Here is a 20,010-nt window from a genome sequence, read left to right as displayed (position 1 = left end):
TAATGAGTTAAAAGCTTACTGTCATGCAGTAATTAGAATGGAAGCCTACTGTGAGAGTGGATAGATTAATGCCCATCTCTGAGAACTAGTGTTCTCTGGCTCTGGCCTTCAGAGCCTCTGGTGCCTTCATTGGCACCTTCTTGCACACAGCAAGTCAACCTCCAAGGGTGGATTTGATATGTGTGGCAACAAAGTGCCATGAGCCATTTGGAGTAATGTCTGATAAGGAAAGTGGCCAATGAAAAAGACCAATTCAGATGAATATTCTCTCTGTTTTTCCATCCTCCCACAATGCAGTGCTTGTAGGCTGACTTGTAAACTGGCTCTAAAGACTATTTCCCAAAGAGGATGCCAGAAATAATGTGGGCAATGGGAGAATCATTGGGTAGAGTAGGACTTCCCCAAGAGACAACAGAGTATGGTCCAAAAAAAGCTTGTTTCATTCTATCATGAGACTGCCTTCTGTGTCACTGGAGGCCTCAGGAAAGAGGGGAAGATAGGCTCATAGAAATCCCGCATGTGAGCAGCAAGGATTGCTCATGACTGGAGCATGGGGCTCCACAAGTATTAATTAAGTATAATTTTTTTATTTAAGATTGTCACTTCCAAATGACACCCTCTGATGTAATTTACCCTTATAATAAAGAAGCCAAGTACAACAAAAGAAACCACCACTATGGTGCTCCATCTTGGTAATAGAGGTTTCATTTTACACCTATTGCCCTCACTACTAAAAGGAAAGAGGAATTCTTTACCTCTAGTCCCACAGAACCATCTTTTGTTGTAACACTAGCCAGACAACCATCCCTTTTTACAACAAATAACAAAAAAAAAAGACATAAAAAGGCAGTTAATAGAAAGGAATACCTCGTTAAGTGGGGTGCACTCATACCTGCCCTACCCCTTGGCTGAGAAAGGAAGGAGGTACATTTTCCTAGCTCTTATTCAGTTCTACACTTAGTCATTGTAATTACACAATATTCAAATTCATTTCCTTGGTAATGTTGTTTCCATAGGCATTGTTTATATTATTTTCCTAAGTCTATTTTCATCTTTCTCCATCCATCCATCCATCAATATACATTTACTAAGCACCTACTATGTGCCAGGCACTATGCTAAGCCCTGGGGGGTACAAAAAGAAGCCAAAGACAACCCCTGTCCTCAAGGAGTTGACAGTCTAATATATCATTCATATATGCCTTTTCATTTTTCCCTAAATCCTTTCTGTTCCCCTTTTCTTATATTACAGTAATTATGTACTTTATTCAAGTAGCACATTGGGCATCTATTTTTTTTTCCAGGTCTTTGTTAAAAAATATACCGCTATATAGGGCAGCTATATCCCAGTGGATAGAGCACTGGGCTTGAAATCATTAAAGCTCATCTCCCTGAGTTCAAATCTGGCCTCAGACACTTCCTAGCTGTGTGACCCTGGGCAAGTCACTTAACCCTGTGCATCTCAGTTCATCTGTAAAATGAGCTGGAGAAGGAAGTGGCAAACCATGCCAGAATCTTTGTCAAGAAAACCCTAAACAGGGTCACAAAGAGTCAGATGTGACTGAAAAGACTGAACAACTACAATAATATACTGCAATGAATATTTTGGTGTTTGTTGGATCTTTCCTTTATATCTTTGACCTTCTTGGAGTACATGTCTGGCAGTGGGATCTCTGGGTCAAAGAATGTAGACATTTTATTCACTTTCTCTGTATAATTCCAAATTACTCAAATCACAGCTCTACCAACACAGTGTTAGTAGCCATGTCTTCACAGCCTCTCCATCACTGACTAGTCTCATCTTTTGTCATTGTGCCCCACCCCCACTTCCCCTCTCTCACCATTTCCAGTGTATCAAGTAAAATCTCAAAGTTGTCTTGATTTGCATCCTCTCATTAGTGATTTGGAGCAGTCTTTCATGTGGTTGCAAAGAAGCTATAGTGCTTTTGGAAATCATTCCTATCTTTTGACCACGTATCCATCAGGGAATGCATTTTGGTATTCTATATCCTTTCTCAATTGTATTTCATTCTTTTCCTGGACTTTTTGTTCCTAATTCTCCAAAGCATTCCCTTAGTACTTTGATTAGTTTAGCACCCGATCCATAATTTAGGCAGTATTGTCATTTTTATGATATTGGTGCAGCCCATCTATGAGCACTCCAATTATTTCCATCATTCTTTATGTATTTTAAGAGTATTTTGTAATTCTCTTCATACAGATCTTAAGCATGCCTTGGTAAATAGCCTCCCAGACATTCCACGTATTTTGTAGTTATTGTCACAGGGATTTATTTCTCTTATTTCCTCCTGGGTTTTGTTACTGTTATATAGAAACACTATTGATTTTGTAACCTGCTAAGTTCGTGAAGCTCTTCATTATCTCACTCTCTTTGCTGATTTTCTGGGAGTAAACCATCCTGTTGTCATCAAATAAGCAGAGTTTTTGTCCTCTTCGCCTGTGCTTGCATCTTTAATTTCTTTCTCCTGATTTATGGCCATCATGAGCACTTGCAGAACTATGTCAATTACTAGTGAGGAAAGTAGGCGTTTTTACTTTACTCCTTTATTTGTTGGGAATTAGAGCCATGTTCTCACCAGAATAAGCCAAATCCACCATTTTTCCCCCATCAAAGATTGCATTATGCTCTTGTTTGGGGCAGCTAGGTGGTGCAGTGGATAGAGCACCAGACACTTGACACTCACTTTTTCTGTGTGACCTTGGACAAGTCACTTAACCCCAATTGCCTCATCCTGGGTCATCTCTAGTCATCCTGATGAATATCTGGTCACTGGATTCAGATGACTCTGGAGGAGAAGTGAGGCTGGTAACCTGCACAGCCCTCCCTCACTCAAAGTCAAGTGCAAGTCATGTCATCATTTCTCTGATGGCATGGTCTTCTTCAGCAACGAAGGATGAACACACAAAATGCTCTTGTCTACAAACTAGCTGTGAAGTCCCTCTGCCTGCCCAGCTTTGGGAGTGCATGCTTCTATCTGGACAGCATGTGTCTTTTACCATAGGACCAGAGCTTTAAGACTGCAGAAGCCCCTAGGAATAATCTGTTCCAGCTTGTTCAATTTACAGAGGAAGAATTTAGAGTTCAGAGTAAATGACTTGCCCAAGGTCACATAACAATTTAGTGGCAAAGATGGGATTCAAACTCAGGTTCCTGGACTAAATCACTACACTACAACTGTGTGTATATATGTATGTATGTATGTATGTATGTGTGTGTGTGTGTGTGTGGGAGAGAGAGAGAGGGAGAGAGGGAGGGAGGGACAGGGAGACAGAGAGAAGGGAGAGGGGGAGAGAGAAAGGAAAGAGAGAGAGAGAGGAGAGAGAAGGGAGATGGAAGGAGGGAGGGGAAGGAGAGAAAAGAAAACAAGAGAGATGTGAAATGAAGTGGTTTGACCTTAAAGGGGGGTTTGTGGTCTTGAAAAGTCTGTGAAGCATTGATCTGTGATTTATGTACTTTGTTGAGGCCTGATAATTTTTCTCCCTGAAGCTATTGCACATTCAACTGTGTTTGTAAGGAGAGAGGCTGGATTAATACACCCATTCTCCACTGTCCCGCATTCCCCCCCTCCCCATTATTTAAAATCTTTGCAGGCTTTCTTTGTCCCCTGGAATTAGAGGATTGTGAATGCCTCCTGCGTTTCTTTGGTAGCTTAGAAAGGGAGAAGGGTACTTGGCTCTTTTGCCTTATCATACTTTGTGACCCCCTGAAGTCAAATCTGTTAGTAGCTTTTTGGATTCATAGCGAAGGAGTCTGAGGAAGAAGATAAATTAGGACAAAGTTAGGGACTAAACAATTAGAAAAATTACCTGAATTTGAACTTTAAAAGGCTCTAAGTTTTCCTGAACTCAGGTTTCCTCCACGTTTAAACTTAGAAAATGAAGGTTTGTTTTCATGGCAGTAGAAGGGGCTTGTGAAAACTCTGGGCAAGCACCCTCTCCATCCATGACCTTTGTTCCAGCTTACTGATCTCCCCCTCTTCCAGAACACAAGGACCTACTGAAATTTGACTTCAGACTCTTGAAAGTCTTCCCCAGCTAAAGTCATAACAGTTGTTTTTTTCCTCCAGATTTTGATGTAAGGTACAGGCAGTATAAGTAACAGTGCCCCCATTTTACAGGTAGTAACATCTCCTTTCCCCTTTTCTCTTTTTCCTTTCAAGTCTCTTGGGCTAGGGCAGAGGCTAGGACTCCCCCTAACTCCCTCCTTTTTGACACCTCACTTGACAGATTCTAAATACAAATCTTTTAATTTGTATTTGGTTTAGGTATAGGCATCTCGAATTCTGCACCTGTAGTCACATGTGAATTGAGTAGAACAAAACTATTATATTATGCCATCCTATTGGCTTTTTTACAGCACTTAATATACTTCCCTGTATAACAATACCTGCTATCTCTCAGAACCATAGAATGTCGAAGCTGGAAGAGACCTGGGAGATTACATAGTCCAGAAGGAAGTACATTCCTTAGTCACCTGGGGATTAGTGGCACTTGAGCGAGGGTCTTTTGACATGAAATTCCGTAATCTTGGCACTAGATTTACTGTTGCCTTTTCAAAAGTCTGCTGATCTTTATCCGTGTTGATGCTGCCGCCATGATTACACATGGTCTCCCGCCCATGCCTTCTCATCCTGTGAGATCCTTTATCACTTTTTCCCTGTCAGTCCTCCATGGAGTCACTGCCCAACGTAGCTTTCAGGCCCATGTCTCCTTTAGCATCAAGGAAGCACATGAGCTGCCTCTCCTTCCATGATTAGCCCACCTCCTTTTCTGATCATCCATTTCCTGACTGATATCTCCTTTACTATCTTTCGTACAGAAGGTAGCATACCCTAGCCTTTTTTATGCCCATCATGCATTTGGGTTGCCTGCAATATTGATGGGGAGGGAGCAGAAAATTGTAAAAGTCCCTGCTGCTGCCATGGAGCTTACATTTTACTTGGTGAGTGCAAATACACACACAGATATGTAAATACAAAGAAATACAAGAGAGAGGGTGAACATCCAGGCAGGAGGGGGGCGGTGTGGAGTGGGGGGAGTGGCGACAACAAAGTCCTAATATAGGAGAGAGCACCTGAGCTGCTTCTCAAAGGAAGCAGAGATTCTAGCAGGGGAGGAGAGAGCATTGCATATGTGGGTGACCTCTTGTACAAAGAAATGAGATGTAAAACCCAAGCAGCGCAAGTACTACTTGAATGATACTCCAGAAGATCTGTGATCGCAATCATGTTCGTCTTCCTTCTAATAATACAAATCATCCATGCCTCTCCATCCTTAGGCTACTCTTGTTCATGCCCTCCTTGAAGTTTGACACTGTGGAGCCTACTTGCTTTCATGACATACCTGGTATTCCAATGGAGCACATAAGCAGTCCATTGGTTTTCCCTTCCTCTCAATGTGTGACCAACCTGCTCCATGTGTATACGTCAATGAAAACTTTACCGTCTGTTTTTTACAGCTGTGTTCAAGTAACATTTTATTATTGCAACTCTCTATTGAAAAGTCTCTCTGGCTAAGAATCTACCAATGACTGTGTGGTACCTTCTTCAATAGAGAGAATGGCTCTTTGCTGCTGCTGTTACCGCCTGCTGCCTCTTGGGATTTTCTAGCCTTCAGGGGCTTTTTTTTTTTTGTTCTTGGATTTAGTCGTCTCCAAGTGGCCCTTCAGTGTTTTTGAGGACCCCAGTCAGGATTAGGTGGACATGGATTCTTTTCCTAGCCCATTAAGCGTCTTGCCCCACTCTCCAAAAATCCTTGGGAATTCATTGCATTTCACAGCTGAGCCTTTGAAAAGAATCTGGGAAGTCAGCAGGTCACATGCAGCGGATGGGTTGGAGCTGGGGCCCGCAGCCACCGCTGTGTAAACCATCCAGCCCTCTATTAACACAGTTGTTCATTTGAGGCGGTCCGTATTTGCTTCTACTTTGAACATCTCCATTGACTATTCTTAGCCTATGGTGCTGTGGGCATTCTTTCACAAATACCCCCTGAACACAATGACTGTTTGGGGAGGGGCGGCGCTACCTTATTGTTAGAGGTAGGATGAATACAGCAGAATAAAAACCACAGGCCAGGAACTCAGACAGAGACTAGGGGTTAATTTCCCTCCTAAATATGTCCCTGAATTCAAGTGAAAATTCCTGCTGTGAATTTTCAGACCTAGCAAAGTAGTACATTTTTGTTTTGGGGTGTGTGTGTGTGTGTGTGTGTGTGTGTGTGTAGGGTGGTTGTTGGTAATAAAAAACCCAACATTTGACTATGGGCAAAGACTTGCCCTTTGGCCTTCATTTTTCTTCTCTGAAAAATGGGATGGTAATCCTTATACTACCTCTCTCACAGGGTGGCACAAAGGAAAAGAACTCTATAAAACTTAGAGGCATCTAGATTTAAAGTTAGAAGGTCAGCTAGTCCAACTGTGTCATTTTATAGATGAGAAAACTTCCAGAAAAGTGAAATGACGAGGCTAAAGTCTGGTAACTGCTAACATAAAGTTTAATCTGTATGATATTATGGTCGTAATCCCCATCACAGACTGTTTACAGAAACCCCTAGATTAACAATGCTTCTCTTTTGGTGAGGCCAATCCTTCCTCTTTCTATTGCCCTGGAATTTTTGTTTTCAGCCCAGAGGCTTCGCTTTTACCAAATTGAACCTTTTCATTCAAGAATCTCTTCCTCCTTTCTTCAAAAAGTCACCCTGTGGCATATTATTACTTATTCTTCCACTCCTTCCCCCATTTCAATCCCGCAGTCAAACTTCTTCCAACCTTGTTACTGTCTAGAAGCTTTCATCCTCCATCTCTTTTCTCTTTCTCAGCCAGACTCCTTAAAGTTGTCTACTGTCATTGCCTCCACTTGTCTCTCCTCTTTCTCCTCAATCCTCTGCAATCTGGCTTTCAAACTCATTACTCAGCTTGAAATTGGTCTCTCCAGAGTGATTGATTTTCCACCAAGTCCCCAGGTCTTATCTAGTAAGTCAGAGCCTCACATCAGGAGTTTCCCATGCTATGGAAGCCATGGATCCTTCTAGTGTTTATGTATGCACATGGCAGATGATTCATGGGGAATCGAGGCTCTGGCTAGCAAAGGGCCAAATGGAATGTCATCTCATGTCCTCTGGGAACCAAAGGTGAAACGTCTGTTTCCTGTAATGCATTCTTACCTGCACTCTCTCCATGATCCTGAAACCTGAAATGACTGCCTCTGATTTTAACTTGGTATCTTTCCATCTCTCCCTCATTCCTCTCATGTAAGCTCCAAGGCTCCTTTTCCAAACTCTCTCTCAGCGATGAGGCCCCAGAATTTGGCCGTGTTTTTCCCAGTCAGTGACTGTGTCAATAACCTGCATCTCTACTCTGTTCCATCTTGCAGGCGATCATCTGAAAATCTGTGCTCAAGGTTATACATGCTGCTCTCAAGAAATGGAGGAAAAGTACCGCCAGCAGAGTAAAGAAGATTTCCGAAGTGCCGTCGGGGAGCACTGCAATGCTCTGCAGAACATGTTTGCTTCCCGTTATAAAAAATTTGATGGTGCGTATTGGAAAGTCAGTTCCTAAACCTGCTCTTTGTCAAATATCTAGTTTCTTAAGGGAAAGAGAGGGCAGAAATGCTGAGAATGGTTGGACTTGGACCATTGTTTGTGTAAGAGAATAGAAATATTTACTGATTGTACCACTGTATTCTTATATTGTTAGGAAGTTTAATGTCCCTTCATTTAGCATTTCACTGGAAAATGGAAAGTCCAAGCTTAATGTGGCTAGCTATAACTTGGCAGAATGAGCAGTAGGTTTGGAATAGAAGAACACTGGAATGCTACCTATTCCAGCCTCTTCCTAATGGTGTGAACTTGGACAAGTCACTTTCCCTCTCCAGGCCTCAGTTTCCTTATCTGTAAAATGAAGATGAAAGGAATCATGTCAGAAGACTTGTCATCAAATCCTACTTTGACACACACTGTCTGTGTGACGCTGAGGAAGTCAATGCCTCTTAATCTCTCAATGTTCTGGGAAACTCCAAGACTTTTTGTTGGATAAAAGTGCTGGAAGAGTGAGTTTGCTCATCCGAGCATTTCTCTTAGCAGCAAGAGCACAGGGCCTGTTCCTATCTCGAATGACATTTCACCCCTGACCCTGACGTCCTTGTTGTTATATTTCTTGTCTCTGCCTAGGGATATGAGTTTTAAAAGTCCAAAGTGTGGAATTGGAACTTGGTCAGCTTATGTCTCCATTTGACTAGATATGTCATATCTTCCCTGTTATATGTTAGAAGTTTGTTGAGAGCAGAGTGTGTGTGTGTATGTGTCTTCCCCCAAAGTTTGACTGCTAATATTAGAGAGGGCTAGGTATACTTTTTCTCCTAGTTTCTAATCCTAAATTGGAGGTTCATTTGGGGTATATAATTATGAAGTGACACTCCATACCTACTGGGGATAGCATACTGTAGTTGAAAAAGCACTGGCTTTAGAATCAGAGGACCCGGGTTCAAATCCAGGTTCTGCCATAGGCTCTGCCTCTCATTACCTGTGTGACCTTAAACAAATCATTTCACCTCTGGGCCTTAAGAGTCTTCTTCTATAAAATGAGGAATTTGGACCAGTCAATCTCTAAGGCAGTGGATAGAGTAATGGACTGAGAGTCTGGGAAACCTGTGTTCAAATCTCACCTCAGATACTTATTGGCTCTCTGACCTCAGACAAGTCTAATTTCTCTAGGCCTCACATTTCTCATCTGTAAAATGGAGCAGCTATACCTGACTCCATCAGGAATTCATAAATTTTGTGTGTATGTTATAGAACCTTTTGGCAGTCTATTGATGCATATGGAACCTTGCTAGGAATAACATTTACAAATGAAGAAAATAGAACATATTGGACTATAAATATAATGAAATACAGTTATCAAAATTCAAGAAAAAATCTGTACTCTAATTTGCAACTTTGGGCAAGTCACTTCCCCTTTCTAGGAGCACCGTGTCTTCATCTGTAAAAGGAGTGTTTCATGGCCTTGGGTCACTTTCAGATCAAAGTCTATTAGCCCATGATGCTGTCTCTGCTGCCAGATTGTGATTAAGATAATCTTTGCCTGATGCACTAGTTCCTCCAAAAGACGCCCTATTTTGTAGAATCCATGTCACCATTCTCTCCTCCTACTCCAAATTGTTATGGACTACTAACCAAGATGGAGGCCACTGTTTATTTGCAATAGCACTGGTCTTGGAGGCTGAAGACTTGGGGCTCAAATCCCAACTCTGACATTTACTACCTTTGTGACTTAGAACCAGTCCCTTCCCTTTTATGAGTCTCAGTTGGTTTATCTGTAAAATAGATTCCTTCTAGTACTACCATCCTTTGATCTATAACTTAGCTTGAGTTTTGGGGGAGGCTAGATAGTTTTTCCTTAAGTCCTGAATGTCTTAGAGCTCCAAACATCCTGTTAACAGGATGTGTCAAGGATAGAATGATCTAGATTAAATTTATCAGTGTTTTTATCCTGGTGATATTTTTTGTAACTAACATACCTTAAGTATGACCTAGATATATATTTAAAAAATGAAACTGGCCCATTTTTCCCAAGACCATTTAAAAATTCATTCAAACATCCAATTAGTGCCTACAAGGGTACAGGGTACTGTGATGGGGGAAGAAATAAAGATTAATTAGTCAAGGAGGTTCCAGTTTAGGAGGAGAAATTCAAGGTTTGTAGTTCTCTTTTACCTCTATTATACCTATATACATAAACTTTAATGAATTTCACTTTTACATTTTGATTTTTTTAAAAAAATTAATGTTTCCCATTGCTCACTAAATTAAAGCATACATCTGGAAGCACTGGCATTCGAGGTCTTCTACAATCTTAACTCTATACTATCCATCCAGACTTATCACATGCTTTTCCCAATCACACCTGTAATGTTTTAGTCAAACCCGATGACTTCCTGTCATCTATTCTTGTCCTGTCTGATATTGTCTCTGTGCATTTATTCACCTCATCTTCAGTGCCTTCCATCCACCTCTTCCACCATATGCACATGCATACACACACACAATCTCATCCTAAAATTTCTCCCTTCAAGGCCCAGTTCTACATTATCCTTCAAGTTCTACTTCCTCCATCATGCTCTCTCTGATGTCCCCTGCTCCTACCTGGGAGTGACCTCTCCCTCCTCAGATTTCTCATGATATCTTGCCTACTCTTCTCCTGGTCACTTCTGTACCCATATTCCCCTCTCTACTTATATATTTGTCCTCTCCAACCACTATCGTTAGATTTTAAACCACTTTGTGAGCAGAAGTCATGTTCTTTTTCATCTTTCTATCCCTTATACCTTGCATGTCTATTAAACCGTCAAGGGTCTGTGATTTGCTTGAGGTTGGAGCCCTCTCAATCACCAGCAGATTGTGACCTGTCTGCAACTTATAATCTTAGAGCCTTCTTGCCTGAGGCATGAAGGGTTAAATGGCTCCAGTCTCTTCCCCATCCTGGACATGCTACAACCTGTCAGAGTCCTTCCTTTCCAAAATGTGGAGCCCTGAACTGCGAACATAGCATACCAGGTTGGACCTTATCCCCAGAAAAGCTATACAGGTAGGGCCTGGGATTCCAAGGGACCATGGAGCCTTGTCCATTAATGCTCATAAATACCCATACTCTTCCCTCCCCATCCCTTGGCATGGAATGCTCACACCACTGCTGGCATCCAGCCTCTGAGATTGAGAGTGTATCTACCTAGGGAGAGGACATCTAGAAGGGAATCTTCTTGTCTGTTGGATGGCGGGCTTAGGCACGCCTTCCCTTTCTGGCTCCCAGTGGCCTTGTAAGATTCATGCCTTGCTGAATGCCTCACCTCCACTTACTTTTTAAAAAAAGTTTTACTTACATTCTTTGAAAAGCAAAGCATTATTGCCACTCTTCCCTTCTGGGAACCCCCCAAATGAAACAAAACAAAAAACTGGATTCCTTCCCCGTAAGACAAAAGTAGAGTCGAGCTAAACAAATCTGTTGATTTGGCCCTGCCTGCCAGAGTATGGCTCATTCCATACCTATGGTCCACCACCTCTGTGCCAAGGGGAGGCTCCTTCCCCTCTCACAGACTGACTTCAAGTGCATTTCTCTGTTTTTCAAGTCATAGCCCAACTGTATCAGTAAGTGCTAACACATGTTTGAGGAAAGGACAGAAAACAGTTTGGTTTTGCCCATCCCTTCCGGCCGTCATAGTTGATCAGTGTGTTGATCAGTTGATCAGAGAAAAAGGTCATGGAGCTGTGGTTTGTTTCTCCCCAGCTGAAATTAGCAGCAGAGCATGGAAAATCAAGGCAGCAAATATATATGAAGGCTTTTGAGAGTGCAGCAGTAGAGGCATGTTGGTTTGGGATATGAAACCAGAGCTGGGGTACACTGTTGCTTTTCCCCTGAATTAGCTTTCCCTGAGATGCTGAAATTGTGTGTAGTTAAATGTCAATTTGCCTGGAATCCAACTAAGTGGAACCCTCAGCTGGTTGAGAGCATTTTGAGGCTAGAAATGAGGGAGGGGCAAAGCGGCCTAGGGCTGCCAACAAAGCCCAGTCACTAGTGCAAGGTTAAGGGGCCAAGCAGGAGTCCAAGCCTTCTGGCCCCAGGGCACAGAAGAAAAGGGCTGATGAAGCCAGTGGGGCACTGAGGGAGGAAGAAGCAGCGGGCATGATGAGGGCCAAAAAGGGAGGAAATAATGCTAGCTTTCAGGCATGGGCTTCTGTGCAAATCATAGGGTCAGGGATCTAGAGGGGGATCTGATAGGCCAGCTAGTCCAGCCCCCTCATTTTACAGAGGAGTAAGGCCAAGAGAGGCCAATTGACTTGTCCAAGGTCACACAGTCTGAGGGATGATTTGGACCCATGTCCTCTGACACTGAAGTCTGCACTCTTTCCACTATACAACATTGTCTTCCTACCGTCCTGCCTTTGAAGAAGCAACATCGTACTCTGAAAGAGAAATTCTCAGTTTGGGGCCAGTGGGATTAGATTCAAGTCCTGACTCAGTGACTTAATACCTATGTGACCACAGGCAGCTAGGTGACACCTCAGTGCACAGAGCGTTGGGTCTGGAGTTAAGAAGACCAGAGTTTAAATCTATTCTCAGACACTTATTAGCTACATGACCCTAGGCAAGTTATGTAACCACTGTTTGCCTCAGTTTCCTTGCCTGCAAAATGGAGATAATAACAGAACCTACCTCCCAAGGTTATTGTGAGGATCAAATGAGATAATATTTGTAAAAAGCATTTAGCACAGTTCTGGCACATAGTAGGTGATTAATAATGTTTCCTTCTGTCCCTGAGCCTCAGTTTTTTCATCTGTTAAATAAGGGGTGGTGAGCTGGTAGACTACGTGGCCTTTCTGAAGTCCCTTCTAACTAGCGATCTTTAAGCCTATGAATCTTCCCACCTTGAGAGGCCCTGTCAGAGCTTACATTCTGTCAACACAGCCTAGAAGAAGCCAGGGGTCCCCTTCTCTATCTCGATGAAGCACCAGATATGGGTTGGGGTCATCCTTATATTCTCAACCACTTCCCTCCTTAGATCTAGGGAAATACTCCCACAGGCGCAAGTCAGCCTGAGTCCATAGCAAGATAGCTCTAATAGTTGAATCTTTCTGAAATGTCTTAAAAGGCATATAAAGAATTTTATAGTCTGGCACAAGTTCAAAATAACTGGATGGGTCTTGTGAGAACCTGAGCGGCTATCCTGTTCTAACTGTTAAGTCCCTGTTGTTTCCTGCTGTTTCACAGGACACATTAAGTACCTTCAGAATAGGAGCAATTATGAAGGCTGGTTGAAAAACTTGGCAGTTTCATACCTAGCTCAGGCAAAGGAAGTAGTGCTGAGAATGGGAGCTGAGTACCCTGCTTTTCATGTGGGTAGTTAGGCGGGAGGACCAGGACCCTGGTAAATGACCCCCTGATCTTGGGGAGAAAAAAGAACAAACTAAAACAACATAGGCAACTATCCATCCAAAGGACCCAACAGTAGAAAAAACTAGATTTGGAGTAAGAGGACTCAAGTTCAAATTCCATCTTTGAGACCTTGGGGAAGTCACTGCCCCTCCTGGGCCTCAGTTTTCTCATCTGTAAAATGAGGGGGCTGAACTAGATCGCTTTTAGATCCCTTACTGTTCTCTAGCTATGATCTTTGGTGTGATTTTGAGTAACTCTCTTCCCTTCCCTTTCCTGGGCCTCAGTTTCTTCCTGTGAAAGGACAGGGTAGATGACTTGTAAGCTCTCTTCCAGCTCTACATCTATAATTTTATGATTCACCAGTCTTGGACTGGCTAGCATTTCTGTGATTCTTCCCACCTGGGTCTTACTCATATTTTGTTAAATTGATTTTTCTTTTCCTTGCCCAGACATAGAGGGTTACATGTTATTACAAGCTTTCTGGGAGCCTCTTTGAGGTTAAAAGTTAATGTGACATGCAGATCTGTGACCAACATAGTATGAGTCTCTGATCTCACTCATTTGGGCAGTCTTCCCACTAATACAGATTGTAGCCTCTTCTGGTGTTCTCATCTTTGATAATTCTTGGCTATGCCCTTCTTTAAATTTTCCATAGAGCAGGGGAATCTTTTGTACCTCCTGGACCCCTTTATCAGAGAATCGTGTTTTTAAAAGCATAAAATAAAATACATAGGATTACAAGAGAAAGTTATCTTATTGAAATTCAGTAATCAAGATATTTAAAAACCAAAGTGTCCATTCAACATGTTTTGGGTTCATTTACTATTTTATGACTACCTGTAGAGCTGGCATGCTTTCCATTTGCCTTCCTTCCTCTGCCATCTTCTTCTCTTATTTCTAGTGGCATCTGAGTCCTCATGGATGGTATGCCTAATCCTGGGAAGTGGAGCAGACAGAGAGGTTAAGTAACTTGCCTAAGTTCACATAGCCAGTAAGTGCCTGAGGCCGAATCTGAACTCAGGGATCAGTAACTCCAGGTAGAACACTCTATTCATTTAATTGTGGGCCTCTGTTTCCTCCTATGTAATATGAAGGGGTTGAACTAGATGGCCTCTGAACTCCCTTCCAGCTCTAGAGCTATGGTCTTTTTGGGTGACCTTGGACAAATTACATACCCTTCCTGTGCCTCAATATCCTCCCCTAAAATGAGGGTTTTAGACTAGACAGAATGACAGTAGGTCTAAAACCTCTAGATCCTGTACTTTCTAAAATATTCTATAATTTACAATTATGTGATGATCCTGAGAGGATATTGATATTAAAGATAGTAACCTCTTTCCTCCTGATTTTACTCAGTATGTAGCACTTTAAAAAATACTGATACATTTTGATTTGTCACAAGACACTTTCCAACAAATTTCTAAACAAAAATACACATGTACAAAGCACATTTCCCAAAGCACAGTTTACAGGTTGTTAATAGAAGGGAGATAGGTACATATCTTTTTACTGACCCTTTGATACCTATTTTGATCAGTGTAATTGAACATCGTAATTGAACATCATTTTGTTTCCTCTTCCCACTGTTTGCTTTGCCATTGTTGAAGTCGTCCTGTCCATTGTTCTTCTCATTCTGTTCATTTCACTTTTCATCAGTTCATACTAGTCTCTTCCGTGTTTTTCAGAATTCTTCATAGTCTTATAACACAGTACTATGCATATAGTTTATTCATTCACATGCCAGAATACCTTCAGCCATTGCACACCCGAACTCCACCTTTTTGTTATCATAGATAATGTTGTTGTGAACATTTTTGTACAGATGGATCTTAGTAGTGGGATTTCTGAATCAAAGGGTTTGAACAAGTCAGTAACTGTTTTTTATAAGTGTAATGGTTTTGATTTGTCCTTCCCTATTATGTGGTGAGAGGTATTTCATTTTAACCTTTCCATTGAGCATATGGTGGGGAATGTTGGGGGCATGACTAGAAGTGGTCAATTTTTTTTATTGCTCATATTACCATGATTACCTTTGATTTTGCTGGAAACTCTGCTTTTATGCTCTACAAATCTCCTTTTCCTTCCACACTCAGGAAAATAAAACTGATACAAAGAATTATCTTTCTGGGAAGCCAAGAAATTTGGTGAAAAGAAAGCACCTTCTAGCTATTGTCATGGGTGCTAAGCACCAGATGCCAGGGGCCCAGGTCAGGATAGGCAGAGCAGGGGCTCTAAACCAGCCAGAGAAGTCAAGTCCACAAATACCAGGGAGGAAGTTGAAATACAAGGGTATCCAGGTGTAATATGTACAAGCTGGGAAATCTAGAAATAAATGGATTTCATAATATAGTCTCAGGGGAATTTTTGATAGGGACAGTTCAACTTGGGCACGAAGAGGGTACAGGCAGTTTGTTCTTTAAGCCTGCCTTATCTACCAAGGGCCATTCTCTGGAATAAGTCGCAGAGTTGCAGCTACCACTGACCCATCTAACAAACCCAGAACTCTAATATCTTTCCACATCTTTATCTATGAACAAAATGGGTATGGGTAGTGATTGGAGTTATCTGAATGGGACAAATGACAGTTCATCTTATTAGGTGGTGTAGCTCCTTGGAGCCCAGAGCCCATTTGCTGAGAATTTTGCCATCACCTATGACTTCTTTAGAAGTCATGTCAGCAACCAGAAAAAATAGTCAATCTGGTAATAAGGAAATCAACAAATAAAAGACTTGAGCCTCAAGGAGTGAGCCTCAGTTTCCCAATATGTAAAGTAGGTTAATAATATTTATATTATCTCATAGGGTTGTTCTGAGAAAGGGACTTTATAAACCTGAAAGCCCATGAGAAGTTGAATTGGTAGAAATCGTTGGTTCTATCTATGGCTGCACAGACAAGGCCAGGTTGGATGTGCTTCTTAGAAAATTGCTCCAAACTGATTTTCTGAAAGAATTTCTGAACCAACTGGGATTTACTGATTTGCTCTTCTTTCTGCCTTCGACCCTCATCCCACTCCCCCTAAAATGAACTTTTTAAGGTAGGGTGGCACATACCTCAAATCCTTGCTATTGAGCAGACTGAGACTGGTGGATGAACTCCAGTGTCCTGAGCTGCAGTGGGCTAAGCCCATCAAGGGTCCACACCAGTGTAATGACCCCCTGGGAGCAGGGAGCCATCTGTTTGCATAAATAGGGGAAAACTGACCCAAGTCAGAAACAGAATAGATTCAAATGACCATCCGATCATAGTGGGATTGGGACTGGGGGTGTCCACTGCACTTCCAGACTCCAGATGGAAAGACCCTTTCAAAACTAACGAAACTATGGCCACTTCTTCTCCTTCTCCCTCATTTGGGTTTGAGACTGAGATGGGCTTATTTTCAAGTGAGTGAAAGATCAGCAATCCATCAAAAAGGATTTATTAAGTACATACTATGTGTTGGACACTATACTAAGGGCAGAGGTTACAAAGATCAGCAAAACAGATCCTACCTTCAGCAGCTTTACATTCTAGCAGGGGAGACAACATGTTCACAGCTAGGTACATATACATACAGAGGAGATGTTAGGTAATCTTAGAGGAGAAGGCAGATGAAAGGGCCCTTTCTGAAACTTCTGTGTGGGTGCCAAAATTTCAGTTCAGGAAACTGCCTGGAATTGTTTTTCCATGAGACACCAGGAGGGCTTATTCTGCTTCATCCTAGAAGGAAGAGCTGGGACCAACAGGAAAAGATACAGAGAGGCAGATCAGGTAATCATTGCAGACAATACTAGGTGACAGGGGCAGCTAGGTGGTGCAGTAGATAGAGTACCAGTGCAGGAGTCAGGAGGACCTGAGTTCAAATCTCATCTCAGACACTTGACACTCACTTGCTGTGTGACTTTGGGCAAGTCACTTAACCCCAATTGCCTCATCCTGGGTCATCTTCAGTCATCCTGATGAATATCTGGTCACTAGATTCAGATGGCTCTCTGGAGGAGAAGTGAGGATGGTGACCTACACAGCCCTCCCTCACTCAAAACAAAGTCAAGTGCAAGTCATGTTATTATTTCTCTGATGGCATGGTCTTCTTTGGCAATGAAGGACAAACACACACACACACACACACACACACACACACACACACACACACTAGTTGACATTTCTAAACCACTTTAAGAGCCAGAAAGGGCTTTGCAAACATCCTTATTTGATTTCTCCCAGCAGCTCTGTGATGAGATAGGTACTACAGGCATGTTTATGCCCATTTTACAGATAAGGAGAAATTTGAGGTTCAGGGAGCAGAAATGACTTGCTCAGGATCCCACAGCTTCAAAGAAAGAGATTAATCCAGGTCTTCTTGATTCCAAATCCCAAGTTCTTTCCCTGATACCATGCTGCATCTTCCCAGTTTCCTTCTTGGTGCTCATTTGCTCTCCCATTTTCATCCCTGTACTTAGTCAGGATTGATCAGACACTTTGCAGAAGTATAATACTAAGAAAGTCATTTATTCCTCAACACTTTGGTTTCCTCATCTGTGAAAAAAGCAGGGTGGCTTCTAAGGTTTCTTTCAGCTCTAGAGCTGTGATCTTTTTGGGTAACTTTGGGTGAGTCAGTTGACTTCTGGGCCTCAGGTTCCTCATCTTTCAGTTAAGTGAGTTGGACTCAATGGCCTCTAAAGTCCCTTCCTTTGGAGTTTGTTCCTTTCAACCCTTGAATGCCCCAATAATTTAATCTGAGTGAAAAAATGGAAGTACCTAATGTGGGCCAACTAAGGCCTGAAAAGTCAGAAAGGTTGGATCTGTCAGTCCCACTGTGCACTTGTGTTGGTCAGTGCCTGATCCAGGCTTGGGTGAGGGGGATTGAACCAGTGCCAGTTGTGTGCACCATTACTGTCAAGCATGGCTCTCACAATGGTGGGAAAGAGGGAAGTAGAGTAAGTCATGTTTGAGAATAAGGAAGCTCCTTCATAATAAACACAAAAGGTGGGAGTTTCTAGTGCTCAGAGGCGTCCCAGCAGCTACTCAAAGGCCCTTCCAAGTTTTCCAGAGGTCAGAGACTCACTCCAGAATGGTCAGTAGAGTTCATTAGCCAACCAACTGCTAACTGTTGATGCAGGAGGGAGTCAGTTGCTAACGGCAGGTAGGCATTTCAGAGTGCTGTTGGCCTTGGACTTAATTCAAGGTCTTTTTTTTCCCTCTTAGTGAAGAGCAGCTGTTTAAGAAGAAAAGGTCTGGAATCTCAGAGGATCAGAGGATTTGAAGCTGAAAGGCACCTTAAAATATTATTATGTTCATGTCCCTTATTTGGCAGAGGAAGCTGAGACCTAGGGAAAGGAAAGGAGCTGGATAGGAAATGGCTAATGCAGGAGAGAATTGAACCCCGGTCTGTTGACTTCTAGTATTCTTTCCACCATGTTGTGTTACCTCTCCTTACCCACATAGCCTGGGCTCTTCCTACTAGGTCCCACTATCTTCAGGACCGTATGTATGTAGTTGCCACCAGTGAATAATGATGAGGGCTTCAAAGATTTCCCACTCCCCCACCATCTGACGTTCTATTGAAAACTCAGGTAGAGGCCATTCTATTAATATAGGTGCCATATTGATAAAGTAAGTGCTGGGCCTGGAGTCAGGAAGATTTCTTCTCCTGAGTTCAAATCTGGCCTCAGACACTCACTAGCTTGTGACCCTGGGCAAATCACTTCACCCTGTTTGCCTCAATTTCCTCATCTGTAAAATGAGTAGGAGAAGGTAATGGCAAAGCCACTCCAAGATCTTTGCCAAGCAAACCCCAAATGAGGTCATGAAGAATCTGACATGACTGAAACAACAGAGCACCAACATTAATGTAGTAAAAGTATATAGTGCTTGAATTGATACCAGAAGATCATAGCTTTGGAGCTAGAAAGAATTTGAAGGTTAGTGAGGAAGGTGAGGTCCAGGGAAGTCCAAGATCACACAGTAAGTATCTGAGGCACCATATGAACCCAAGTCTTCCTGATGCCTAGTTCACCACTCTAATGACTATTGTGAAAATCTGGAGTTAGAAGGGACCTCACAAATCCTCCAAGCCTTGCTGCTTAAAGCATTCCATCCCTCTTTGGGGCCCCTGAAAAATGAGCATTCAGCCTCTCCTGGAAGACTTCTAGTTAAGTTTTTCTGTGGTCTTTAAAGAAAAATTGCAGTCTATTGTGCCTCAGCTCTTGCTCATTTGTTTTTCTTTTTTCTTTTCTTTTCTATTACCTCAATGTTATCTGAGGGTTAAATCCTTAAATGGTAAAGAAGTTTTTGTTTTGTTTTGTTTTTCTATGACATATGCCTCTCTCCCAGTTGAATGGGTATTCAGGTAGGTAGAATGAGAGGCTTAGCGTCAGAAAATCCTAATTTTGAACGCCACCTCAGACACTTATTAGTGGTATGACCCTGAGCAAGTCACTTAAACTCTGTCTATCTCATTTCCCTTATCTGTAAATAGGAATGATAATTACCCCTACCTCGAAGAGTTGTTGTGAGGTTCCAATGGGATAATATTTATAAAGCACTTTGCAAACCTTAAAGTGCCATTTCCATTTTATCTATTATTACTATAATAAATTTGGGGGCTTGGAGTGAACAGCGGAAGAAATATGTATGCTGAGGAAGTTGTAAAGAGCATTTTACCAGTGAGCCAGTGTAAATCACTTCCATAGGAATATCCCAGTGACATCCCAGCTCTTTCTCAGAGGGTGTACAAATAATGCTTTTGTCCTTTGGGATAATCTACTCTCAAATGAGAAACTGTTTGAGAAGCAAAACCACAGAAAGGCCCATCTTTCTCTTTCAGCCTTGGAGTAGACAGGGAGAAGTGAATTCGGAGTGAGAAGCTTTACCTTGGTGGCTGCTGGCTGATATTGACCTAAGCCTGCAGTATTTGTTCCTTTCAAAGAAATTTACATTTGTAACATAATGATGAGAACCTCAAACACTTGGGGGCAAAATGCCGGTAAGAAAGAGAAATTAAAGGGTAGCTTCAAAGTAGGTTATTAACGCAAACAAAAGCTCCCTGGGGGCAAATTGTTTTGTGTCCCCGGCCCTGGAACACATAA

The 20,010-nt window shown here is 42.2% G+C and overlaps 1 protein-coding gene across 1 annotated transcript in view; it reads left to right on the top strand.

Moving 5' to 3' along the window:
• Positions 1–20,010, top strand: part of GPC4 (glypican 4) — a 140,307-nt gene that overhangs the window by 86,327 nt on the left and 33,970 nt on the right. The window contains exon 2 of the mRNA XM_072626753.1: positions 7,391–7,549. Within this exon, the coding sequence (XP_072482854.1) occupies positions 7,391–7,549 (159 nt within the window). The remainder of the gene's footprint in view (positions 1–7,390; positions 7,550–20,010) is intronic.

Source organism: Notamacropus eugenii, chromosome X, assembly GCF_028372415.1.
Source record: "Notamacropus eugenii isolate mMacEug1 chromosome X, mMacEug1.pri_v2, whole genome shotgun sequence".
NCBI classification, from domain to species: domain Eukaryota; kingdom Metazoa; phylum Chordata; class Mammalia; order Diprotodontia; family Macropodidae; genus Notamacropus; species Notamacropus eugenii.
Note: the sequence above shows the minus strand (reverse complement) of the source record. Positions and strands in the feature narration are given on the sequence as shown.